Source organism: Eriocheir sinensis, chromosome 33 (assembly GCF_024679095.1).
Source record: "Eriocheir sinensis breed Jianghai 21 chromosome 33, ASM2467909v1, whole genome shotgun sequence".
Classification (NCBI taxonomy): domain Eukaryota; kingdom Metazoa; phylum Arthropoda; class Malacostraca; order Decapoda; family Varunidae; genus Eriocheir; species Eriocheir sinensis.
Genome location: NC_066541.1, coordinates 4,382,512 through 4,409,993, shown reverse-complemented (window position 1 = coordinate 4,409,993; position 27,482 = coordinate 4,382,512). Strand labels below are relative to the sequence as shown.

General features: G+C 44.3%; 1 protein-coding gene and 1 long non-coding RNA gene across 8 annotated transcripts; one reads left to right on the top strand and one right to left on the bottom strand.

Annotated features, from left to right (window-relative positions):
- The first annotated feature begins 3,847 nt into the window (after positions 1-3,847).
- On the top strand, positions 3,848-18,053 carry LOC127006595 (uncharacterized). Of its 6 annotated transcripts, XR_007759658.1 has the most exons (3): positions 11,042-11,333; positions 12,921-13,049; positions 17,610-18,053. XR_007759658.1 is itself a non-coding variant. In XM_050876676.1 (2 exons), the coding sequence occupies exons 1-2, from the start codon at positions 16,592-16,594 to the stop codon at positions 17,906-17,908; spliced, it is 306 nt and encodes a 101-aa protein (XP_050732633.1). In that variant the 5' UTR covers positions 16,576-16,591; the 3' UTR covers positions 17,909-18,053. The 6 variants fall into 6 exon arrangements, 1 of the variants encoding a protein (XP_050732633.1); XR_007759662.1 differs by lacking the exons at positions 11,042-11,333; positions 12,921-13,049 and adding an exon at positions 3,848-3,916; XR_007759660.1 differs by lacking the exon at positions 12,921-13,049 and having other exon boundaries at positions 10,545-11,333.
- LOC127006596 (uncharacterized) lies at positions 17,867-27,176 on the bottom strand. Of its 2 annotated transcripts, none has more exons than XR_007759663.1 (3): positions 26,644-27,176; positions 22,598-22,727; positions 17,867-17,995 (listed from the first exon to the last, which is right to left on the bottom strand). It is a non-coding gene; the product is annotated as an uncharacterized LOC127006596 (long non-coding RNA). The 2 variants fall into 2 exon arrangements; XR_007759664.1 differs by lacking the exon at positions 26,644-27,176 and adding an exon at positions 25,074-26,352.
- Between the last annotated feature and the right edge of the window lie 306 nt (positions 27,177-27,482).

Below are 27,482 nucleotides of genomic sequence, written 5' to 3'. Positions count from 1 at the left end.
ATGAATAAAAATGAATAAATGAGTAAGCAGCGGGATGGATTCTGCGTCGCGGGTTCTTATCACCGGGTCACACTCACGTCTCTGCCTCGCCTCAACGCTGTTCTTATCGCCCCTCGTGCTCTTCTCTCGATCTCGGGGATGTCATGCTCTTGTCCAGCCTGTGGGGGGGGAGGAGGTGGGGGGGGGGGGTTGAGGGGTGTATATGAGTGTTTGTGTGTGTGTGTCTGTATATGTGTGTGTGTGTGTGTGTGTGTGTGTGTGTGTGTGTGTGTGTGTGTGTGTGTGTGTGTGTGTGTGTGTGTCTGTCTGTCTGTCTGTCTGTCTGTCTGTCTGTCTGTCTGTGTGTGTGTGTGTGTGTGTGTGTGTGTGTGTGTGTGTGTGTGTGTGTGTGTGTGTGTGTGTTGCCAGGCTTCCAGGAAATTGACTTACCTTGACTCCTTGCTTCTTTTTTTTTTTCACCTAGTCCATGTTTTTTTCTTCTATTTTTTTTATTTATCTTCGTCGTCCGTCTTTCTATTTTTGTTTTTTGTCTATTGGCCGTCTGTTTTTTTTTTCTCTTTTTTTTGTTTTTGTTTTCTTTATATTTTTATTCATTGGTTCACTGTATTTGTTTTCTTTAATTTGTTTTCTGATTTTGTTTTGTTTTCTCTTTCCTTGTTTCTTTCAGTTTATTTTACTTTATTCCTTCGGTTTCTCTTTTTTTTCCCCACCTGTACATTTTTTTTTCGTATTTTCTTTTCCTTTCTTATCCTCTCAGTTCTTTTTTTCTTTCACTCTTGTTTCTTTTTTTCTTTTCTTCTTTTGTCTTCTTCTTCTTCTTCTTCTTCTTCTTCTTCTTCACCTTTTTTTTTTTTTTTTATGTACATTATGATTTATTTTCACTTTCTTCTTTGCTGCCTCCTCCTCCTCCTCCTCCTCCTCCTCCTCCTCCTCCTCCTCTTCACCCTTGGCCACGGTCAGTTCTCGTTCGTTGCTGCCATGAAAACCTTGCCATAAATAACCTCTTTTTCCGTCCCTCCTGGAGTCTGCGCGGCCCGGGAGTGAGTTACAGCCGCAGACGAGACCATCACTCACTTTGGTGCACAGACAAGGGTACAGACGAGGAGAGAGGCACAGACGAGGAGATAGGCAAAGACGAAAAAGAGACAGACGAAAAGGCAAAGACAAAGTGGCACAGAAGCGGAAACACAAACGTAGAGGCACAGACGAGATGACACAGATGAGGAGAGAGGCACCGACACAAAGGCAAAGACGAGGAGACAGACAGACAAAGGGACACAGCCAAAGGAACAGACGAAGGAACGCAGACTAAGGGACACAGACAAAGGGATACAGCCAAAGGGACACAGACGAAGAGACACAGACGAAAGGACACAGACAATTGGATACAGACTAAGGAACACAGACAAAGGGATACAGACTAAGAGACACATGCAGACAAAGGGACAGACGAAGCGACACAGAGGTAAGACACAGACATGGAGAGGCACAGGCGAGGGAGGGCAGAAAGGGAGGCTGGTGCAAGAAAAGAAAAAAAGGAGTCAGTCACGTATTCGAGGATTTTATAACTTTATCTACTCGGCGGAGGAGAAGAAGACCCACATATCATTGACCTTCGAACTCTGTGGTCCTGGTGTCTCTCTTCCTCCTCTCCTCCTCCTCTTCTTTTTTCTCTAAGTTGAAAGTCCTTGTGTGTGTTTCTTCTCTTCCTACTCATCTGCAATATTATGTCAGTGTTCCTTATCTTCCTTTTTTCTATTCTTCATGTGTTGTGTTTCTTCTTCCTCCTCCTCTTTTTTCCTCCAAGTTGAAAGTCCGTGTGTTGTGTTTCTTCTTCCTCCCCTTTTTTTCCTCCAAGTTGAAAGTCCGTGTGTTGTGTTTCTTCTTCCTCCTCCTCTTTTTTCCTCCAAGTTGAAAGTCCGTGTGTTGTGTTTCTTCTTCCTCCTTCTCTTTTTTCCTCCAAGTTGAAAGTCCGTGTGTTGTGTTTCTTCTTCCTCCTCCTCTTTTTTCCTCCAAGTTGAAAGTCCGTGTGTTGTGTTTCTTCTTCCTCCTCTTTTTTCCTCCAAGTTGAAAGTCCGTGTGTTGTGTTTCTTCTCCCTCCTTCTCTTTCTCCTCTTATTCCTCTTCTGTAATTTGGTATCCTGCCTTGTGTTTTTCTTCCCCTCCCTCTTCCTCCCGTTCTGCAGGTTATTGTCCTCTTTCTGATGTCTGTGTTCTTCTTCCTCCTCTTCCTCCTTTGCAGGTTGTGAGTCCTCGGTGAGATGGATACTTTCTCGTGATCGCTATAAAGTCGACGGTGTAAGCACGTCAGATCTTCATCACTCCTGTCTTCCTTCTGCTTCTCCCCCTCCTCCTCCTCCTACCCCTACTCCTACTCCTACTCCTACTCCTCCTTCACCTCCTCCCCCGCTCCCTTCATCACAGAACTGGTTAAACTTCTCTCCCATAATTTCTCTTGGTGTTGTAATTATTAAGTCGAGGTTTGAATAAATTTTGTCTTAATTCTATTATATTTTGCTCGGCTTCCTCTTCCCAGGCCAGACCTTCGAATAAAGTACGTTTAAACTCCTCTTTAACATTTATTTTACCCGTAAGGAGTCTTCTTTTGTGTTTGGCTTAGTGGTCCGTGATGGATAAAAGGATGAAGGTTTGAACTAGTATCACTCTCGTCCTCTACATCCTCGTCCCCTTCCTTGCCCAGACCCTTGAACGCAGCACAGTGTGACGGAGATGAGCACCGAGGCCACGCGCAGCTGTAGTCTATGCCCTCAACTTCACCTTTCACTGTCATGGCACCTCTTCAGCATTTCCTTACTCTTGCGGAAGTTGTCTCGGCATTTATTATTGTCGTGTTCGTTCAGGCAAGGTTGAGAGCCTGATCTGGTGTGCTTTTCAACCTCATCATCCTCGTCTTCATTCTCAACCCAGCGCAGGCCTTGGAACGCACTGCTCTCACAATTTGTCCAAAGCATTTTTCTCATTTTGGGTGTGTGATCTTCGTCATGGCCACAAGGTCGAAGGTTTTAATTAGTGTCCTCCTCATCCTCGTCCTCTCCACTTTGAACATAGGACTCTCAAAACTCTTCTTCAGCATTCCTTATATTCTTTTGGAGGTTCTCTTTGTTTTGGGACGTTCCTGATGATGCAGAAATTCAACGTTATTTCTAGTGCCCTCCTCATCCTCGTCCTCTCCACTTTGAGCATAGGACTGTCAAAACTCTTCTTCAGCATTCCTTATATTCTTTTGGAGGTTCTCTTTGTTTTGGGACGTTCCTGATGATGTAGAATTTCAACGTTATTTCAAGTGTCCTCTTTCTATTTTCTTCCTCACTCTCATCTTGGTGCTAGGACCTTCGTGATGTTTAAAAGGTCAAGGATGTAACAAGTTGCCTTTTTCTTCTTCACATCCTCTTCCTCATTTTCATCCTGGTATTGGGACGTTCGTGATGATTAAAAGGTCAATATTATAACAAATTTCCTCCTCCTCTTTTACTCATCCCCATCGTCATCCTTTTCATCCTCTTCCCCTTCCCTTGGTGGTGTAGACAAAGATATTATACGTTTCTTCCTTCTCCTAATCTTGTTCCTTATTCTCATCTTCGCCCTTGTCGCCCTCATCCTTTATCCAGCATAGTTTAGATAAAGTCAACGTTACATCAAGCTCAAGTTCCTTTCTCCTCCTCCTCTTTCTCCTTAACATTCTCATCTTCATCTCTTCGTCCTCATCCTCTTCCTAAACCTTCGAACACCGGGCTGTCATAACTCTTGTGCAGGAGGTGAGTGTCCTCTTCGGTGGGTGGCGCCCGAGATGACTACGAAGTCGAGGGTTTGAGCAAGTCACCTCCGCCGCGCCTCCCCCGGTGGGCCGCGCTTAATTGATTCTCGGGCCACGGAACGTCTTTATCATGTGTCCGAGGTGAGGCGGGCGTGGGAGGCAGGTAACTGTGCTACGAGAGAGAGAGAGAGAGAGAGAGAGAGAGAGAGAGAGAGAGAGAGAGAGACCCGTCACATCCCCTTCACCCTCCTCTCGTCCACTTCACCTCTCCCTTCCATTCTTACCTTCCACACTTCCTTCTTTCACTTCATCTTCTAACTTTACTCTTCCTTCCTATCTTCTTTACTTCCCGTCGCCTCCTTCCCGTCTCCTCCTTCCCTTCTCCCTTTCCCTTCCCTTCTGCCACTTCACTTCCAATCTTCCTTTTTTACCTTCCGTCCTCCTCCTCCTCCTCTTTTTCCTCCTCCTCCTCCTCCTCCTTGCCAGTGAAAAGATGGGGCGAACCGTTGAACTGTCATACAGGGCTCGACCTGTACACAAATTTATTAGAAAGTGATTTACATTAACACGTTCAAAAACCGACACGGGAAAATAATATACTTGACCTTATCTTTTCAACGACAGCTGATCTAGTTAACGAAGTAAATGTTGGTCCAATTTTTAGTTCTAGCGATCACCGAATAATCACATTCAGTAAAGAAAAGTAAAAGTAAAGTAAAGAAAAGTAAAGAAAATGTGCCTGATTATCAGAGAGCGAATTTCGTAAGACTCCGATCAATTCTAAATAATTCTGACTGGACTGTAATTTCTATGGAAACAGATATTGATAAATCGTGGGAGGTCTTCACCACAATATTGAACAATGCCATAAGCATATGCGTACCCTATCAACTTTTAAGAAGAAACCCAAATGGTGGAATAACGAAATTCAAAATAGCCTCTCTTAAAAAAACACGTATACAGTAGATACATATCAACTTAGAGTGAGACTGACAAACTAGAGTTCGACAGAATCCGCCGCGAAACCAAGAAATTATTAAAACGAAGCAAGAAAAAACTTGAAGAATATATAGCGGAAACAAGTAAATCCAATCCTAAAGAATTTTTTAGCTATGTAAATAATAAAAAGTCACTCACTTGTGGTATCGGACCGCTTGCTAATGAAAATGAAATGGCTACAATCCTAAATAACTTTTTCGCATCCGTATTTACCAACGAAGATTGTTTATCGCCCCAACCACCGGAGGTTTAGAAGGACCGAAAAGATGTTAAGTGGCGTGCTCATCGTAGAAAGTGACACTTTACGCACAATTGAAAAGATTAAAGTAAGCAAAGGTCCTGGTCCAGACAAAATTACCCCTAGGGTCTTAAAAGAAATCAAACATCAAAGTTGTAAACCGCTCTCCATCATATTCAATAAATCTTTAACAGCTGGAAAAGTTCCGTCGGATTGGAAACTTGCAAATGTCACACCAATTTTCAAAAAGGGGGACAAGTCTCATCCAGGAAACTATCGACCAATTAGCCTGACATCGATTGTTTGTAAGTTAATGGAGACTTTCATTCGCGATAATATGGTGAAATTCTTCGAAGAAAGTAATATAATAAATAATTCGCAACATGGCTTCCGTAGTAAACGTTCGTGTTTAACTAACTTACTTGATTTTTTTCATGATGTTTTTGAGGTGTTCGATGAAAGCAGATCAGTCGATATCATATATCTGGATTTTCAAAAGGCATTTGATAAGGTCCCCCACCAACGATTGCTCAGCAAACTATTGGCGCATGGTATCTCGGGTAACATTCACAATTGGCTTGTGGACTGGCTCTCTGAGCGGAAACAGAGAGTAGTTCTAAACGGTGTTTCATCTAACTGGCTCGATGTCAGAAGCGGCGTGCCTCAAGGATCAGTGCTTGACCCCATGCTCTTCTTAATTTATGTTAATGATATCGATGATGGGCTCACTTGCAAAATATCAAAATTTTATGATGACACAAAATCGCTAGTAAGGTAACTACGACACTCCACGAAGAAGCATTACAATCAGATCTAGATCAACTTGCACGTTTGGCCTATCAATGGCAAATGAAATTTAACGTTGACAAATGTAAAGTGTTACACATCGGAAACAATAACAATCGCGTTCAGTACGTAATGAATGGCCAACAACTTTCTGCAGTAAGTAAAGAAAAGGATCTTGGAATCACTATCTCAAGCGATTTAAAGCCCGGTCAGCATTGTTCAGAGGTTGTTAAAACTGCAAACAAAATGGTTGGCTTCATCGGACGAGTCTTTAATAATAAATCGGAAAAAGTAATATTAAAACTGTATAATTCTCTGGTTCGACCCCGTCTAGAGTACTGTGTACAGTTTTGGTCTCCCTATTACAGAGAAGACGTAGAAAAGTTAGAATGGGTTCAACAGAGAGTAACAAAAATTACTCCTTGGTTGAGAAATTTATCTTATGAATAAAGGCTTAAAGAAGTAAATTTATTCAGCCTATCAAAACGAAGAATGCGAGGCGATCTAATAGAAGTGTTTCAAATGTTTAAAGGATTCAGTGATATTAATGCGGAAGATTACTTTACAATTGATCGATCAAATAGAACAAGAAGAAATCACAATTTGAAGATAAGTGGTAAAAGATTCTCATCGCACGAAGCCAAACACTTCTTCTTCAATCGAGTCGTTAATGTTTGGAACTCTCTACCCTGTGATGTCGTTGATAGCACAACAGTTACGGCCTTCTAGAATAGATTAGACAAGTATTTTCAATCCAACCAGCAACTAAGATATTACTCATTGTCGTAATAACGTTAAGTTCTTTCGAATACTGGTGTCCTTGTCCGTTTTTATCGCCCGGTTAGTGGTAGCAGTAATGGTAGTTCTTTCCTCTTTCCTACACAATTTCCATGCGGTTTTTCCATGCTGCATGGTTCTTTTTCCTTTTCTGCCAGCTTTGGCTGGAGGGATGGGGGGGGGGAGGAGCCTTCGCCTTTGCTGTCCTTCATCTTCCACCTTTGATTAGATAGTTAGTGTAGCTTGTCACAAACAGCCTCGCAAGGACCATCAGGTCTGGTGTTGTTTGTTCTTCCTTTGTGTTCCTTGTTTAGTGTACGTAAATGACATTGACGAGGGGCTATCGTGTAAAATATCGAAATTTGCCGACGACACAAAAATAGCCAGCAGAGTCACTACGACAATGGATAAAGAACACTTCCAAGCTGACCTCGAACGTTTAAGCAGTTGGGCACGAACACGGCAAATGAATTTCAATATTGAAAAGTGCAAGGTTATGCATATCGGAATCAACAACGATCGTATTCATTATCAAATTAACGGAGTGCGACTTTCTGAAGCCAGCAAAGAAAAAGATCTTGGAGTAATAATTTCGAACGATCTTAAACCGAGTCAACATTGCACAGAAGTAGTAAAAACTGCCAACAAACTGATCGGATTTATCGGTCGTACATTTGAACATAAATCAGAAAAAGTAATATTGACACTGTACAATTCGTTAGTTCGCTCACATCTTGAGTATTGCGTTCAGTTTTGGTCTCCCAATTACAGAAAAGATATAGATAAACTCGAGAGGGTGCAGCGTCGAGGTACTAAAATGATCCCTAGACTGCGAAATAAACCGTACGAAGACAGACTTAAAGAACTGAACTTATTCAGCTTATCAAAGCGCAGACTAAGAGGTGACCTTATCGAAGTGTTTAAAATGTTCAAGGGATTCGACAACGTTAATATTCATGATTATTTTAGTCTCTCAATCAAGCGCAACAAAAAACAATGGATACAAAATAACGAGGAAGCGTTTCAACTCAAATGAATCAAAACACTTCTTCTTCAACTGTGTCATCAATGTATGGAATGGTTTGCCTCAAAACGTCGTCGAAAGCGAAGCTATGGCACGTTCAATAACCGACTAGACAAATATTTAGATGCTAACCCGAACATCCGCTATTTTGCTACGGTCTAACAGAAAGTAGTGTTAGCTTAGTCGTCGTGTATGATCTTCCTTCTCTCCATGTAAAATTCCATTGTAGTTTTTCTATACTACATGGTATTCATCCTTTTCTTGCCAGCTTCGGCTGGAGGGACTGGCGGGAGGGGAGGAGCCTTCGCCTTTGCTGTCCTGCGTCTCTGACTCGTAGATTAGAGTAAATGGTAGGAACAACAAACAGCCTAGTTAGGACCAAGAAGTCTGTTGCTGTTTGCTTTTCCTTTGTACTTCCTTTGTTCTCCTCCTGCCCTGCCACAGAAGATGTTGACAAATAGCATCAGAAACACAGACTCGTCCGGCGCCTTTCCCCAATTTTTGAGAATGACCCGACAAAACGAAGCGAGAGAGAGAGAGAGAGAGAGAGAGAGAGAGAGAGAGAGAGAGAGAGAGAGAGAGCGTCGTGGATTAACATAAGAATAGCCTGACGGACGGGGTAGGAGCAGACAGTGATAATTACCTTTAATTATTGCATATACCTGAGCTTGGCGGCGTCACTGAGGAGCCCCTGGAGGTGGTGGTGATGGTGATGACGATGATGATGATGGTGGTGATGGTGAAGTGACTGTGGTGAGACTGTGATGAGTGTGTGAATGCTCTAGTCATGTTAGAGAGAGAGAGAGAGAGAGAGAGAGAGAGAGAGAGAGAGAGAGAGAGAGAGAGAGAGAGAGGTTAAGTGTGTGATTACTTCTTTATTGTTTTGGTTTTATTGTTATTGTTGTGATTATGACAGTCGTTATCGTGTGTGTCTGTGCGTGTGTGTGTGTGTGTGTGTGTGTGTGTGTGTGTGTTTCGTTGGTTCACGCTTGGTCAAATGGGTATCAGAGGAAGTGCTCTCTCTCTCTCTCTCTCTCTCTCTCTCTCTCTCTCTCTCTCTCTCTCTCTCTCTCTCAAAAATAGCAAGTCTTGTAGGAAACGTTTTGCCTACCTGTGTATTCAAACCAATCAGGGTGGTCAAGGTCATTTCCTACCTATTACTATGCAAGGAAAGGTAAGTAAGGCAAAAAAAAAATATGAAGAACTATGTATTTAATCATTTGAAGAGATTTTGGAAGCTTAGAAATTTTTTTTTTTTTTTTTTTTTTTTTTTTTTTTTAGATGAGGCGTCGTTGCTTTTTTTTTACTTTTCTCTATCAGGGTGAATGGTTTCTATAAAGTGGAATGACTTGTGATGTAAATTTTCTCCCAGGGTGAGTGGTTGTCGTCGTTGTTTTCTATGAGGCTCAATGGTATCAATTAAGTGGAATGGCTCGCGATGTAAACTTTTTTGCGGTCTTGTGATAGAAATGTTTGTGGTTGTTCATGCGTGTATCTGTGTTATGCCGTCGGGCTATGGATCTGGTTTCCTCCTCCTCCTCCTCCTCCTCCTTCTCCATCTTCGCCTCTCACAGTAGCACCAACATGCGTCTCAGTATGACCACCACCGCCACACCACAACCGCCGGCCCTCCATCATAATATTTCTCCGAGTGAACTAAATACTCTGGGAGGCGGCGCGGCGGTGTGTTCCCCTGAAGCTCGGGGATGAGTTGTCGAAGTCACGCTGTAATGAACGGGTAGCGGCGGCGGCAGCCCCACTCAGCCCCCAGCCCCTCCACCAGTCCCAAGCCGCCCATAGCCCCTCCACCAGCCCCTCCACCAGTCCCAAGCCGCCCATAGCCCCTCCACCAGCCCCACGCAGCCCCCAGCCCCGCCACCAGCCCCACGCAGCCCACAGCCCCTTCACCAGCCCCACGCAGCCCACAGCCCCTCCACCAGCCCCACGCAGCCCCCAGCCCCTCCACCAGCCCCACGCAGCCCCGCAGCCCCACACAGCCATGTAGCCCCTCCATCAGCTCCATGCAGCCCCCAGCCCCTCCACCAGTCCCACGCCGCCCACAGCCCCTCCAGCAGCCCCACGCAGCCCCGCAGCCCCACGCAGCACCGCAGCCCCACACAGCCATGTAGCCCCTCCACCAGCCCCATGCAGCCCCCAGCCTCTCCACCAGTCCCACGTCGCCCCCAGCCCCTCCAGCAGCCCCACGCAGCCCCCAGCCCCTCCACCAGCCCCAAGTAGCCCCCAGCCCCTCCGCCAGCCCCACTCAGCCCCGCAGCCCCACACAGCCCTGCAGCCCTTCCAGCAGCCCGACACAGCCCTCAGCTCCCGCCGCTGCACCCCCGCCCCGCCGCCGTCGTCAGCCCCGTACCTGCTGAAACTAATCTCACTGCTTTTATTTATCAGCCCTGCCTCGTTACGTGTTGCTATCATTGTGTGTGTGTGTGTGTGTGTGTGTCAATCCCGCCGTGACACGCAGGAGCACACGGCAGAGGAGGCGGCCCCGGGAGTAGCAGCAGCAGCAGCAGCAGGGCGGCGCACACCTCAGAGGGCCGCGGGAAGGAGGAAATCAGAGGGCATAATATTAACTCAATTAGTCTGACCGCAGACTCTGTTACTTTAACGACGCCGCCGTGCGGTTAGGCGGCCGCGGCAAGGCTCGGGGCGTGAGTTACTTCGTGCCGGGTAGATTTGTTGTGCACGGGGCCGGGGCTGCCAGCTCCGGGCTGCCGCGGGGCGTCAAGTGCCCGCGCTGCGCCGAACAAGACATTGGACCCAAATAAACGCAGATTATTGCGTGTGTGTCGCCGCGGAGGGCTGGAGTGGCGGGCCGCCTGGTGGTAACCGCTGCAGGGAACACCGGCGGGCGGGCCACCTGTGCCCCTCCCTCCCTCCCCCCCTCGTCCAGCTTTGTCAGTGTCACCGTGCCAGGGTGCAGTGCGGGGCGGCGCGTTTGTCTGTCTATAGGCAGCTCCCGGGACAACGCCAAGCAACGGTCAACACGGGCAGGACGCCGCCGCAGGATGGTTGCATCGGAGGTCATGCGGGTGCAGCAGGAGCAGCAGCATGACAACCTTTGCAACACTGCCCCGAAGCTTTATTCACACGCGTGTTGCTTCTCGGCGGCAACAACGAGTGCATGTCTCATCTTTATCACCGTCTGTCTGCCGCCCCGCGTGTGTGTGCGGCGGGAGAGGCAAAACAGGCGCCGGACAAGCAAACAGCTGTTCCGTCGAGCACTGCAGCGGCGGGAGGGGGAAGTAGGGAGGGCCGGGCAGCCTTGATGGGCTGTGGGCGCTGGCAGGCAGGTGGCAGTGGAGGCGGCTGCGCGGGGGCTCGTAAAGCAAGGTAATTAAGTCATTGAGTCCCGCTGATTAGTGGTTATAATCGCTTGTGATGGACACATTGCGGATAGTTAAGAGCCGTCGCGGCAGCCTCACTGAGAGCTCGCCGTCAGCGCCGAGAGGGAGACGCACAGACGCAGCTTAACATCTCAGCCCCGAACTCTGGACTGAAGAAAAGATGGACTGGCTGTGACCCGGGGAATGTAACCAGACCCTTCCCCACTCCCGCCCGGCCCGGGCCGCCCCTGTGGCCTGGGAAACGGCGGCTGAACGAAGATAAATGGAAAGCGTCGAAGGGAGTGGGAAGGGCCTGGAGTCTCATACTTGCCTGCCCTAACCTTCTCGACTTAATCAGCCGGACTCAGTGATTACTGCAAGCCGCCTAAACCCACGGTATTTAAGAGCTCGTTATTAGTGCTAAACGAGGCAAGTCATTAATTTTGTGAGGAGGAACGGTGGAGATGGCGGGAGAACAGCGCTTCCTACCTTGTGTTCTGATTCTGATGTGTGTGTGTGTGTGCGCGCGCGATCATTATTTACGATTTATTGGATATGTTGCAAGAAAAAAATGTATACTGATATTTAATACGTGTTACTCTCACTACACAGACACCCTGAACTGTTTGTCTGCGTTGTTTTGGATGACTCGTTGACTGACTGTGATGATTTAAGTGCCCCATAATCTATTCCTCCATCAATCAATCAGTCGGTCTTTGTTGCCGGTAAACTAGCAGAATGAGGGTTGAACTGCCGTAGATCTGTAATAGTTTGCTTTACTGGGCGTCCAATTGGTGAAGATTTTAGCAGCAGTGATTGGACTGATTGGGCATCTTAACACTCAGCTTTCCCATTGACGTCTGGGTATTGATACCATACTGCCTGACCGTGTAACTTACTCAGCGACTGTGACAAACAGACTGATCAACTGACTTCGTGATTGACTGACAAGTTAACTGATTGACCGATTTATTTACTTGACACTAATCGATTGACTGAATAATTGACAAGCTAACTGAAGGAAACTTACTGTGAGTGACAAAATAACCCAACAATCAGACCAGTTAACTGGATGAAGCTTGACATTATAGAAAATGAATGAGAAATGAATGAGTGACTGAGATACTAATGGAGAGGGTCAGGCTGGTCACTCTTAGATCTCCGTTATTTTTATTTTATTTATTTTATTTATTTTTTTTTTTTTTTTTTGCATTTTCCTATCTTCCCTATTACGCATATGTTTGGTGTGGACACCGGCAGTCAGTCCCATTTCGTTGCGGGGGAAGATTTTTGTATTTGTGGTGCTGCAGATATTATCTCTGTGTTCATGCAGTTCCCGGTACTCTCTTTGATAGTAGCAGCAGGACCTGAGGCTGATGGACAGCATACAGCTTGGGGACTATTACCACGACTCTTACCGAATGATACTTAGGTCGTTCTATTTAAAGTTTACCTCGCCAACCCAAAATTTAAGAGGTACCCGATGGCTTTGTATTTACCTGAAACTCTTCGTGTCCACTTTCTCCATTTTTTTTTTTTTTTTTTTTTATGGAGTAAACAGTATTTTCATATTTAGCTCCCTTTAGTGTGTTGGTCCTGGTTGAGTCCCCTTCGTCGCTGTTGACCACGGAGTGACGTTTGACTCCGCATTCCCCCACGATAGCTACAGGGAAGAATGAATAACAGTGTTTTTTCCTCATTAGATGAATAATTTAATTTGGTCAAGTTCGTCTCGTTCAGTGCATTGGTTTGGCACAAATGAAGCACCCGATCACACTCGAAGCACCACTTTGAACCACAGTTAAAAGTAGAGTCAGGATGTCACGATAAGGGACCAACCGTACTATATGCTTAATCAATGAGGTACGGCTACGTGAGATCCCTTTAAACCTACATAATATAGAGCAAAACATAATAGTTTAAATCCCTTAGTGAAGAGATACAGACGGAACGAACCTGCTTCAGTCTTACACTTTGTTTCAGAAGTCGGGTCTTGAACATCGAATGAAGCTCCGCGTGCCAGGGGGAGAGGAGGGGGTTGGGGGAGGCGGAGGTGAGAAGAGCCGCAGACTGCTGGAGGCGCCGAGGGTGGACGGACGGCGCGCGGGGAAGGTCAGTGTTGCATCGGCTGTAGTGTTTTGAGGGCAAGGAAGGCCATTGGGAAGGTGAACTTTACGGAAAAGCTTACAAACATTCACAGTGGCGCCATCTATTGTGCGAGTAGCTATAAACTTGAAGGATATTAGACCACTATATCAATCAAAGGAGAGATCGCCTTCCTTCCCATAGCCTGTTTTGTTTTTGTTTTTAATCAAGAGTATAGCAAGAAGAGGAAGTGGGTTAGTGGAGATGGCACTGGAGGAGGAAGAGGAAAGACGGTGAATGTAACCTACAATTGAATGATAAAGGTCTCACTCAACTCCCTCCCCTCTCCCCATCCCCTCCTCTCCCCCGTCCCCTCCTGTCCTCCCCATCCTCTCCTTCCCCATCCTTTCCTTCCCCCTTCTCCCCCTGCCTCTCATCTCAGTTTTTTCCTGCTTGTGTTTTCCTGCTAATAGATCACCTTCCCATATCTTCCTTGGTTGAGAGCGTCCTGTGTCCTTGCTGTAGTGAGTAGGTACGAGAGCAACGAACATTTTTTTTTTAAGGAGTATATGCTGGTTTTTTTTTTTTTTTTTTTTTTTTTTTTTTTTTTTAGCTTTCGATTTGTCTCATTTTGGAGCCACTTCTTATAAGCTTCCGAGGCACTTACCGCAATGCATAGAGTAATTAAGCATCGTTAAAAGTTGCACATGCCTGTTTTTTTCTTCGTAATATAATTCAGGAGCAGCATGTAGCAGGTTTTTTTATAGTTTCCTTTTTTTGTGCCCTTGTGCTGTCTCTTTAGCTGTAAAAAAAAAAAATAGCTATCTGCTTGTCGTGGGTGGTGTCGACGTGCTATTGTGACTTGTATGGGAAGAAAATAGCACACAGTCTTAGGGAGTAGCATTGCCGGGCCTTTTTTTCAACCCTTAGTGTGTTGGCGTAAGTTTTATAGGCCTTTATTGCAGCGGGTATGGAAAGGCTGAACAACCCATTTTAAGAAGTACTATTTAGGGGGTAACATTAAGGGGGCAAAATGTTGTTTCATCATTTTAGCTTTGGGCTGTTTGGGTCTGTAATAATCATCAGAGTAATACGATCACTGAGGCTCACAAAGTATAAAACATGCGCGTGAGACAAAAGCCCGTATTTTTAAACGTCTCGGCGCCTCCGTTCGCCTGTTTGAAAAGCCTCTCGTAGAAGTTGCTGGGGTTTTCATGGACTGTTTTGTGATCCTGGTGATAGTTTTACACGACGTCTGCATCTTGAACGGGAAAAACACCCATAAACACCAGAGGCTGATTTTATTTCCATCCATCACTTCATACTCAGTAGCTTAGGACCAAAGACCCACAAGACACCACAATATTCTAGTTCCGGTCAGAGCTCGCGCGGACAGATACCGGCTTAGCACGATCCCGGCACTTGTGCAGGGCATAAATACCTCCATGATCACATGACCCCTCCACGCCGACACACACACACACACACACACACCACCCTTCCCCACCTCCCCCATTACTCATCACATATTGTATTTTGTGTATTTTCAGGCTTATGGCTGCCAACAATTGAATAAACCATTTATTATTATTATTATTATTATTATTATTATTATTATTATTATTATTATTATTATTATTATTATTATTATTATTATTATTATTATCATTATCATTATTATCATCATTATCATTATTATTATTATCATTATTATTTCTAAACGCATTCCACTACGCCTATTTCCCAAGGCCACAGAAAAGATCAACCTGTCTCGGTCTCCTGTAAAAATCGTTAAGGAAATAACCATCGACGTTCTCAAACAATAATAGCAGTAGAGAGACAAAGCCAGCGTGTGTAACGACTAGTAACTATTAAGTGATGGAAGTACTCAACTCGGTCGTGAAGGGATTCATCTATGAACTTGCTGCGGGTCTGTGGGAACGTATGTAAATCGGTCGTGGCAGGCGGGGAGTAGCGGGTCAAAGGTCACAGTAAGGGAGGCGGGTAACGTCTGTTTTGAGTTGCGACTCTAAGCTCGATCCGCCCACTACCCGGCGTCAGTTTCCTTGTTGCTTACCTCTCATCTCCTCTCCTTTCCACTCCTTTTACCCTCTCTCTCCTCTTTAATCCCCTTTCCCCTCCCCTCTCCTCTCCTTTCCCCTTCCTCCCTCCCTCTCCTCTCCCTCCTCCTCCTCCCTCTTTTCTCCTCCCTCTCTCCTCTCCTTTCCCTCCCTCCCCCTTCCTTCTCCTTTCTCCTCCACTCCTGTCCCCTTCCCTCTCCTCTCCTTTCTCCTCCTCTCCTTTCCCCTTCCCTCTCCTCTCCTTTCCCCTTCCCTCTCCTCACCACTTGGGCAACTTCATTATTACTACTGGCACTGACAGGGTTGGCTGTGGGCTCTTGTGAGTTCTTTGCAACTGACCATAGGCTTGTTTTTGCAACACTCTAGCTTCATATCAGGTCAAAAAGAATCTCAAGATGCAGCAATACTGTGTTCCATCTCGAGAGGCACTCTTGAAGACCCTGCAGAACTGTGGGATACCTTCAAACGTGAACTCCAAGCTGCCAAGGAGAGCATGCCCTACCCAGCTCTTTTACAACCAAAACCCTATTAATATTCCCCTTATTAAAGCCTTTCATCAATTTAAAAACTTAACCAAGTCTCCTCTTAGCCTCATTGGGAATCAGGACCAATATAGGGCTCTGTCATGTAGGACTAAAGCTCTCCTGGGGAGACGAGGAGGTATGTCAGGAGTCTCTCTGGGGATGTCAAGGGCCAATTCAATATGAATGACCAACCTACTTATTAAGCCCTGATGCTCCGTTCCGAGCCTCCCTCTCAGGTGAGCGCTGTCCAAACAGCAGACGGCTGCCTCAAGTCGAACATGGAAGGGACAAGGGCTCATTGGGCTTAGTACTTTGCTTCCCAACCCATCACCTCCTCCACCTTCACTCGGAAGCTTAGTTTTCCTTCACCACTTAAAGCCTGTCCACACATGCCAGCTGTGCCACATTTTTAAGGCAATATTAAAGATCTTATTCAAGTTATTATAAACTTTATTATATTTATTACACATGTTTTGTTTACCAGCGTATAGTTTATTATTCCTGAGGCAACACATCTTTACACTGTACACCCGTTTCTTCATGCTCACCCATCACACACTGCACTACTGTACAATCTTGTACATGGGTTACTTACAAACAAATACTTACGAAGCACCACTTGTACCTGAGCCTGTTCATAAGTAAGGGCTCTGTGCTTATTAAGAGAAATTGAGCTGAATTGATGATGTCCCAGCTCAAGTGTTGTGGTAAACAGTCTTTTATGGCTTGTGTTCTCTCTGCTCCAGGGTGCTGCTGCAGCACTCCCAAGTGTGGTGGAGAAGACTGCAAAGCAATGTGTGGTGGTGCTCCAACCTCTCCCTCACTAAGAGATGCCACTCATTAAAAACTCAAAAACCGACAGCAAGTTTGGGACACACCCCATACCTGTACATGGCCAGGTACTCATCTCCATCACACTGGCCCGTGAGCTTGTACTGAATAAGAGCCCATCACCCCGGGACACATGGCAGGTGTGACATCCAGGTTACTTCAGTTTACCTTCCCCAAGTTCCCATTTATTAACACACACACACTTGGCCAGTGTGATGGAGATGAGTACCTAGCTATGCACAGGTATGGCACGTGTCCCAAACTTTGCCTTTCCTGAAAGAAAGTTTTGAACTTGCGGTCGGTTTTTGAGTTTTTAATGAGTGGCATCTCTTAGTGAGGGAGAGCTTGGAGCACATCCACACATTGCTCTGGAGTCTTCTCCACCACACTTGGGAGTGGTACAGGCTATGTCAATAAGCACATTTAAGGCCAAATTAAACGAAAGTAGTTGGAAAGATGGGATAACATGAGCATAGCTCCGTTTTTGTAAATCAAAACTAGGTAAATACACAGAGAGAGAGAGAGAGCAGGATCCACAGGATGTCCCCCACAGTATGTTGGATAACCTCACAGACATAAAGGACTCTCACCTCTAATCGCCTGCCACACTTATCCAGGCACTAGCAAGACTAAACCTTCCTTTCCATCACAGACATCATGCTGAGGGCTGGGAATTCACCTTGAGGCTTCAGGATGAAGGCCAGGCAGCACACCAAATGAAACGTGCCTGGGCCATGCCTGCCACACAGCCAGCACCGTTGCCCCTTGTGCCAGAAAGAGAGGTGACCACGCCCACACTGGCAGCAAACAGCCAAGCGTGTGATCCACCCAGGGGGAGACACTCAAGAGTTTATGTACAGCAGAGAAACTCTGTGAGTGTGTCTTCCTGGGAGGGTAACATGCCTGGCCGTCTGTTGCCAGTGTGGGCATGGTTCCCTCCCTTCCCGGTACAAGGGGCGTGGTGCCAGGCCATATGGCAGGTGTGGCCCAAGCAATGTGCCCTTACAGGCCATCGGTGGTCCAGTTGGTGTGCTGTCTGCCTTCACCCTGAAGGCTTGGGTTCAAGTTCCTGCCCTCGGTGATGCACCTTTCAGGATCCTTCACTGTTGTTAGCTCCTGTGAACCTTCCTCACATGTTGTCTTCTCTGCAGGTCATCCCAGACTTCTGGGCAGCCCACACACTGACCTCGGTGCTATAGAGCCACCAGCCAGCCGTGTAAGCAGTCCTACCCGGGTGGCCTGCCTCCCCAGGGCTGGACGGATGCAGGAGGTGCAGGACAGCCAGGGTGTTCCAGCAGCCATGGAGCCTGAAGGACCTTCTCTATCCCTTGTGGAGGGGTGGCAGTGGCAGCTGTTCATCCCATTAGGAGCTGCAGGACAGCCAGGGTGTTCCTGGAGCCTGAAGGACCTTCTCTATCCCCTGTGGAGGGGCGGCTGTTCACCCCATTAGGAGCTGCAGGACAGCCGGGGAGTTCCAGCAGCCTCTGGTCTCCAGGGAACTTCTCACCCGGCATTGCTGACCTCCCAGCACCTCAACCTGAAGAAGGAGAAATATTACACTGTTTGTTCCTTACAGAATAAAGTATAATGACACACAGTCTGTAAATGATCCTACCTGTTTCATCAGCCACACTCCTCCCTCTTCCACACTAAGACACGTCAGCCATGACAAATTGTATATGTACTAGTGGCAGCTGCTAAACAGTTTACCAAAAAAAAGTCACATACTTCATACAACTGTTCTAGTCTTGGCCTTGATCAACTGTTCCTGGTTGGTGGGGTGGGATGAGATGCTGTGCCCAGAGCCAAGGAAGCAGAACATAGGCTTAGGATGGCTACAGTGACAACCCACCTTACTCTATACTCTGTGACTGTGGTATTTCACGTGTGTGGGGGAGATTTACAGAGATAGATGTACATAGAAAATCAGACCACAGAGACCCCATGGTCCAGACTAGGTGGTCTGTCCTTAAACCTAAGTGAATCTACACTAATCAGATGGCTCCAAAACATTGCTTTTCTACTCTAGTTAATATTAAGTTTAAGGAAGTGACGGTCGAGCTTGTTTTTAAAGAAGTCAGTCATGTTACACTGGACCACTGACGGTGGGAGCTTATTCCATTCTCGCACTACAATGTTGGTGATGAAAAATTTGGTGCAGTCTGAATTTACTTGTCTACATTTGAGTTTGGTGCCATTGTTCCTCGTTCGCAAAGTGTCATCGATCATAAACAATTTTGTTCTGTCTACATTCGTGAAACCATTAAGTATTTTAAAACATTCGATCAGTTTTCCTCTGTTTCTCAAGAGAGAACATGTTAAGGGTGGAAAGCCTTTCTTCGTAGGATTTGTTGCGCAAGGAAGGGATAATTTTTGTTGCCCGACGCTGAACACCTTCTAATTTAGCAATGTCCTTTGCATGGTGAGGAGACCAAAACTGTACCGCATATTCCAAGTGGGGTCTGACTAAACTATTGTAGAGCGGAAGTATTACATCTTTATTCTTGAATAAAAAGTTTCTTTTAATGAAGCCCAACATTCTGTTCGCTTTATTTGCTGCAACGATGCATTGATGTTAGAATTTGAGGTTTGACGCGATTTTGACCCCCAGGTCCTTAACACACTGAACGCTTGTGAGTTTAACGCCGCGCATTTCGTATTCACTCTTCTTATTTCTTGTTCCAACTTGAAGGACCTGGCACTTGTCTATATTAAAGGGCATCTCCCATCTGTCCGACCAAGCTGAAATTTTCTGCAAATCCTCTTGGAGGCTTTGCCTGTCTTCGTCAGTGAGAACCGAGTTACCAATCTTCGTGTCTGCAAATTTACTAATGCGATTATTGAGTCCAACATCCACGTCGTTGATGTAAATAATGAAGAGCACTGGGCCAAGAACCGAGCCCTTAGAGACGACACTAGTGACTGGCGCCCACTCTGAGTTAAATCCATCAATCACCACTCTTTGTTGTCTGTTGCTCAACTAATTCGCGATCCATTGGTTTACTTGACCATCAATACCTATTTGCTTTAATTTATAAAGTAATTAATGATGTGGGACTTTATCAAACGCTTTCTGGAAATCAAGATAGACTACGTCCATTGATTTGGTTACGTCATAAACTGAGAAGAGGTCGTTATAAAACGTCAATAGGTTTGATAGGCAGGATCTTTTGTTACAGAAGCCATGTTGTGAATCCCCAATTAATGAGTGGCTTTCAAGGTAACTCACAATTTTGTCTCTAATTATGCTCTCAAGTAGCTTACCTACAACTTAAGTTAGACTAATGGGTCAGTAGTTACCTGGTATTTTTTTTGTCTCCTTTCTTAAAAATCAGTGTCAGGTTAGCCTTTTTACAATCCGAAGGGACGATGCCTTGTCGCAAGGACATATTGAATACGCTTGTGAGGGAGGAGAGTATTTTGCTCTTTGTTTCTTTAAGCAGTAAAGGATACACTTTATCGGGTCCGGGACTTTTATTTGTTTTAAGTGAATGGAGAGCTTTAAGGACTTCATGGGTTGTTATTTCAAAATTAGGCAATGCATGCTCGAGATTTACAATAGTACTGGTGTTGGTGGTAGTGGGAGGAAGACTGTTAGTATTAAACACCGAGGAAAAGTAATTGTTTAAGAGGTTTGCAACGTGTTGGCTGTCAGTCACTAGTGCACCGTCGCTGTTTGTTAAAGGTCTAATTCCACTTCTGATCGCCTTTCTGTTGTTTATGTAACTGAAGAAAAATTTAGGATTATTTTTACAGTTGGCTGCAATATTTTCTTCATATCTATGCTTTACCTGACATACTAATCTTTTTACTCGTCGCCTGGCATCATTATAAAGTCTAATGTTTTCGGGCGTGCTTTGTTCTTTCTTTAACCTGTAAGACAATTTTCTCTCCTTGACTGAGTGTTTAATTTCGCTATTAAACCAAGATGGGCTGTTATTAGTGTTATTTCGCTTCTCGCACAAGGGGACGAATGTGTTCTGCTGAATGAGTAAATGATTTTTAAAGCTTAGCCAGGCTTCCTCTACATTGTCGTCATCTGATAGTTGTATTTCTGTTAGTTTTTGTTGGATTTCTACGAAGTAAGCTCTTTTGAAATTGGGCACCTTTATTTTCAGTCACTGATGTTTGAGCTCTAATGTCGATGCGCACTAATTTATGATCACAAGAACCGAGGTGTTCTCCTACCGTGACATTACTGACTAGGTTATCTTGGGCCGTTATAACAAGGTCGAGTACGTTATTTTGTCGAGTTGGTTCAGAAACCATTTGGCTTAGATAATTTTCTTCTAGAAATTCGATCATTCTATGTGACCCGCCTTCAGTACCTGACAGTGTCGCCCAGCCGATATGGGGGAGGTTAAAGTCTCCTAATATCAGGGAGTCGTCGTTATTAAGTGACTGCCTTAAAACGCTGTACATTTCAAGGACGTCATCGAGTGATTGCCCGGGAGGCCTGTAGGTGACAGATATATTTAAATTGACTTTTGCAAAGTTTACTAGCACGCACAAATGTTCAACGTAACTGTCTCTTGGTGTTTTGTCAGTGGGTTGCAAATAGCTTTTGACAAAAAGGGCGACGCCACCGCCTCTACGGTTTACACGATCTTTGTTGAAGAATCTGTAGCCATCTATGTTGTATTCAGAACTTAAATCAATATTTGTGGTGTCGATAAATGCTTCGGTTATAGCAATTATGTCAAAATTTTCTGTAAGAGCAAGACATCTCAGTTCATCAAATTTGTTTCTTAGGTTACGTGCATAGAAACTAAGGATTTTTAAGTTATCTAGAGGCTTGGTAACAGAGGTGATGGTACTTGTGGGATCACGGTTACGGGTTTGTTGCGATGTATGGTGTCTATTTACACGGGCAGGGTGGAGGGACGTGGCTGAGGGTCGTTTTTTTGATCGGGTGGGAGACTTCTGTTAAATGCAAATATTTTATAGGTTAGGGGGTAAACATTTACATAACTGCTACTACTATAAGGTGTCAAAGCTATAGATTATATTGTACAACAGATTTAAGAGACCAACATTTAAAGAAGAAAGGCTTTGTACTGAGCAGTTAAGTAATTTCCAAACATAAGAACACCTAAGTTACTTTAGCCCTGACTCCCAACTTCTCCCTTCCCAGACCAAGAAACTAGCAAATCCTCTATTTCAATGGAGATGAGTTACTGTTTCAATGGTCTTAGGTTACTATTCTAAGAAGCGATGGCCCATATTATTGAACTATTATTATTGGCCTCCCACTATGATTATTTTCCAAGGCCACCGAGAAGTTTAAATGTGTTATCATGGGCAATTTTCCTGTTCATGGCACAGGAGTCGGATAAAACTGTCTCTAGAATCACAAAACAGGCCATGGAAACCCCAGTGACTTCTGCAAGAAGCTTTTTAAACAGGTAAACCAAGGAGTCGATACGTGTAAGAATACGGTCTAAGTTACTCCACCCTGACTGTTACTATTTTACTCATCTTAGGTTACTGTTTCTTGAGGGTAACCGCTGTATTATATTTTAACATTTTGTCCTCCAAGCATACACATTTGACAAGGCTCTCGCAGGATTTGTGAGCCTCTCAACGGATAGTTGTGGTGGTGTTCGACCCTTTTTCTGTACCATGAAATGAAAATACCACTCGTGAGAACCCAACTAACCTTTACTTGGCCTTGGGAAATAGTTCATGTGAGGCAGAAGCATCTAACAATACTGACCTATGTTACTTCTCTCTTCCCAGACTAACTAACTAGCAAATGCTGACTATTTTGATGGAGAGTTCATGTGAGGCAGAAGCATCTAACAATACTGACCTATGTTACTTCTCTCTTCCCAGACTAACTAACTCGCAAATGCTGACTATTTTGATGGAGATAGGTTACTATTTTAAGAAGATGAAGTCTGTATTCTTAAAAGTCTCAGCGCCTCAGGTCACCTGTTTGAAAAGCCTCTCGTGGATGTTCCTGGGGTTTTCATGAACTGCTTTGTGACCCAAGTGATAGTTTTACACAACTTCTGCGCCACAAACAGGAAAATCACCCATGAAAATCTGGTTAACCTTCTCTGTGGCCTTGGGAAATAGTAGTCATAATGGGAATCTCATAAGTTTAAGGATATGGGCTTAAGTTACTCCACCCAACCTTGAGTGGTGAGTTGCGTAGTCAAGACTTGCTGTGTGCTGACACGCCTCAACTCTTGGTGTAAATGCAGCCTTGGTCGCCACTGACGTGTTGCTGTTCTGTATCATCGCTGAAGTCCAACCCAGGAAGTCTGTTAAATGTAATACAAATTAGCAGAGGTGGGCACACTTATTTTTTGTAAGTCAGCAATTCATAATTCCACTAACTTTGTTGGGCATTCCACTAATTGCTAATCCACAAATTTTCCAGCTTCACTGGTCCGCTATCACAAATCCGTTAATGCTAACGCTAATAATTTTTTTTAGTCCACTAATGAAGTCTGCAATAGTCCATTGACCAGTTTTTAGTCCGCTAACCTTTTATTGGTACTCTGGCACTCTTTGGCACTCTGGCTCATGGTGCTGCCAGGCCGGTTTGAGCAAGGCGACGGCGTCAAAAATTGTTCCATTTTAAAATGTAAATCAATGTGAAAATATCAAAATAAATCAAATACAAATACTGCAAGGAATACGTCTTTAAGACTCAATGAGTTAATGTAAACTGGCTCCCATGCTGGCTGCTGGGACAGTCCGACGCGCTACAGACAGTTTAAGAATATTACCGCCACTGCAGCCTGGGCAGCCTGACGCGCTGACCGGCTGCGCATCAGACAGATCTAGAATAGGGTAACCAGATTTCTGGAAGTGAAATCCAGGACGCTTTAACAAAAAAACATTTTTCGGAACTGCATGAAATCCAGGACATTTCTGGGACAACTTTATTTCCTGGACAAACTATTAAAAAATCCGAGGCTGTCCCAGAAAATCTGCGGTCTGGCCACCCTAATCTAGAAGTTTCTCCACACTTTCAAGAATATTCTTGAATTTCCTGGAAATTTCATTGTTGGTGGTTTTTGAAAGTTTGTGTTAGGGGACTATAATTTTGGCATTCCGCTAACTGCAAATTCGCTAATTTCCGCTAACACTATTCCGCAAATTTTTTGTTAGTCCGCCCGCTATTAGCAGATTAGCGATTAGCGGACTTAAACTGTGGAATGCCCACCTTTGCAAATTAGTTCCTTAACCTTTGACTTGCTCATAAGAACAGGTAAGATTCCCATATGAATAAGGAAACGATTAATACAAGGCCCATATTCTCAAACGTTTAAAGGCTCACACACCCACACTTGACAAGACTTTGGTGGAGGTTCTTGTGTTAGCATTTCCATGGGTAGTGTTATGAGCCTGGTGATAGTTTGATAAGGCTTTAGTGGAGATTGCTGTGTTAGTATTTCCATGGTTAGTGTTATGAGCCTAGTGATAGCTTGACAAGACTTCTGCACCATGAACATGAAACTCTCAAGACAACCTGACTTATCTCCTTTGTGGCCTTGGGAAACAGTGGTTGTGAGAGCCCAAAGCATCTGAGAATGCAGACCTTAGATTTAAATCATATACAGACACTCAGAAGATACTAAACAATGATCGTAGAATGGTAAGCAAAGGAAAAGTTTGGGGCATACACCATAGCTGCACATGGCCTCAGTGCTCATCTGTCACATTGCCCCTTGAACCAGTGGGGGGCAGGAACCCATCACCCCAGTACACAGGGCAGGCATGACATCTGGGTTAGCCCAAGAGGGAGGATGAACAGGCCAGGATTTGAACCAAGGTCCAGGGATTTGTGTGTAGGCACGCTAACCACTATGGTCATATAGACGAGGTGGGAAGCAGAAGAAATAAGCTGACAATGTTAAAAATAGGATCATAATTGGGAGGAATGGTTAGAAAAAGTGAAATAAAAAGGACAACGAAAGAGTTCAAACAAGTGGGAATGCTGAAAAAGGTAAAATTAGGCAATGAATAAGTAACAAAAAGATCACACTGGCAGAAACAGTCAGGAAAACAAATGTAAATAAACTTATGATCATATCCAGAAGCTAAAAATTATACCCACAAAAAAATTATCCTACAATTTAGAACCATCGAGAAAACAAATTGAGGTAAATATCTACTTCAGCCCCACATCATCAGCTTACCACATACCACCTCATATTAGGGCATGTTGTTTTACCCCAGTGGCCCACCTTACCAGGTTCTTACCTGGTTGGGCTCCCACTGGGGGAACCCCATATGGCTAGCATGCCAGTCTTTAGAAACCACTGCCAGAAATATTGTTCATCAAAAGGAAAAGACTGGAAAGTGTGCTATGAGCCTAAGAACAAAGCAATAAAATGACAAGATTGGCAACCAATTCACAGTAATCAAATAGAGCAGCACCCAGGAAATCCTTGAGTCCACTTCTGAAAGCACCAAGGTTGGGTTCTTCTGCCAAATGAGTAGGAAGAGCATTCCATTCCAAAGTGAAACCACACGGACAGAAAATAATCAATGTCTGGCTTCACAGGAGCTTTGGGGAACAAATATCTTGTAACAGTGTCCTCTTGTACCCATGTTAGGAGCCATAGTAAATACATCAGGAGATACAGCACGCATACCATTAAAAATCTTCCAGCATTTAATAAGATCAGCACACAAGAGTCTTCCCTTGACTGAAAAGAAATCGAGAAACTTCAGACGCTGATCATAAAGACACATCATCCAAAAGGAGACGTATGTGAGTGATAAGCAACTTGATCATAAAACTTGCCAACCGACACAAGGTGGACTTCAGCAGGTTGTTAGACAGTCCTGCAGCCTTGCTAACTATTGATCGAATATGATTATGAAACCTCAATGTTGGGTCTATGATTATACCTTAGTCGACAGCTTCTGAAGTGAAGCTGATAAGTTTCCCTTTAATTGAATAAAGGCCTAGATCATGTATAAGTCGAAGATTTGGACCAAAAGACATAATCTTAGTTTTGTCAGCATTGATTCCCAGATCCCATGATTCAGCAATTGTAATTAGGGTATCTATGTCTCTTTGTACTACACTTATGTCCTGTAATACTGAGGATGGATTACTGGGTCTTATCAATGAGTATAATTTTAAATCATCAGCAAATAGTTTGACATTATAGATAGTAGAGTAGAGGCAATGTGATTTATATATATATAAGAAACAGAACAGGACCTAAAACAGAACCTTGGGGTACTCCACTTGCCACAGGGAATAATAGTCCAGTGGCTGAGGGGGGTCCTGTGTGCACTTGTAGGTCCCCTAAGTTACTCAAATGTTTGATGTAAGAGACCACATCAGGGTTAAAAAAAAACTTGGGTAGACATGCTGGATCATGGTAGCAACTTGGGAAATCATTATATTATATATATCCCTAATACAGCTGCCAAGGGCAAAACATGGATTTCAGTTAAGGATCTTTCTTCAAAGGCAATATGTAAGTTACATGCCTAACATCACTTTTCTTTTAATATACAATTTTGTACAGGAACAAATTTAAAGCATTTTCTAGTACAATGTGGGTGACATTTATCTATATCCTTCAACTACATGTTCAACCAGAGGCAGCCACAACCTTCAATACCACATGTACCAGACAATATTTGATAATAAATCATATGAATTACATTTCACTTACCTTTACCTTATGCAACCTCTTTACTTATAATGATTTACAGGTAGTATTGTAAAGGTCTATGCTAATAGTAGTGTAGTACTCTGACAGGGGAGGTTCAGTTTTTATGAGTCCTATGGGTGTTATACTGACCTTTACGTTTGGTTTTCATTAGTGTCCATGAGTCATAAAAAGAATTAGCATGTATTCTAAAACTATTGTTTCAGTAATACTGCAAGGTGAACTTGAGACAGGAAAATGACTAAGGAGCTGCCTCGTACAGGCCTACCGGCCTCTTGCAGACTCCTGCGTTCTTATGTTCTTATGTTCTTATGAATAAGGTGAAATTGTAAAATACCTAGGTACTAATATGTAGATGATCATGTTACTGTCAAGTTTTGTTGGGCCTGGCTAATATCTATGTTAGTCTGCTACAGAAAATTGTATACGTCTCACCTTTTACCTGCCAGCCACTGCTTTTTCTAAAGTGGAAGTACCGTAGTGTGGTGTTTGAATAATAATTTTATGTCGTGAAACAAGAAACATTTCTTACCTGTGGCAGCGAAGGCTTGCTTGTGGGCGGTGATGTTTTTCTTCGCCGTTGACTGGAGGGACTGCCACTTTTTTTGACAGTCCTTAATTAATGGTTCTGCCGCGGGGAAAGGCCTCTGTCAGGCGATCTACGATCTCCTTCCAGCCAGCCGCCTTTCCCCGGGCATTGCAGACAGCGAAATCTCCCTTTATAGGCGCCTTACGCTCATGAAATAGCTGGGCCAGGAGGAGCATTTCCTCCTGAGCCCAGTTATCTTTCCTCCTCCTCTGCTCGGCGCCGTCGGCGGAGAGAGAAGAAATAACACACGCAGCGGAGGCAACTTAAACTTCCTGCCATCTTGAAATATCTGCCTTACTTAGTTTTAACGGCGCCGACCGCCGATGTCAACAATGCCATTATATTTACAAATCTCATCATTACCTTCTAAAACAACTATATAACGGATGTGGTGTATTTTTAGTAAATAGTTTTAACCATTTTACGGTATTATTTAGCCTAAATATTGATATAAAAGAACTGAGCTGATAAGGTACCTCGCCCTGTCATTAATAAGCCGTGAATTTTGGAAAATCAACCGCTTTGGTGCGAATCGCCATAACTCCCTTATTTCTGGGGCTACAGAAATGTTTTTGGGATCAATCGACGGCAAAATGAAAGGGCTATAAACCGACTCGAAAGGGTAAAAGAATGAATAAATTTGCAAAAAAACGACTCTGAAAAAAAAAAAAATTGAGTTCCTAATCTTGAAACCCACTCAATTTTTGAGAATTTAAAAAAAATATTTAACAAATAATTTAGCCCTACCAATGTGCTTTCCAATATGATGCATAACATTTCCC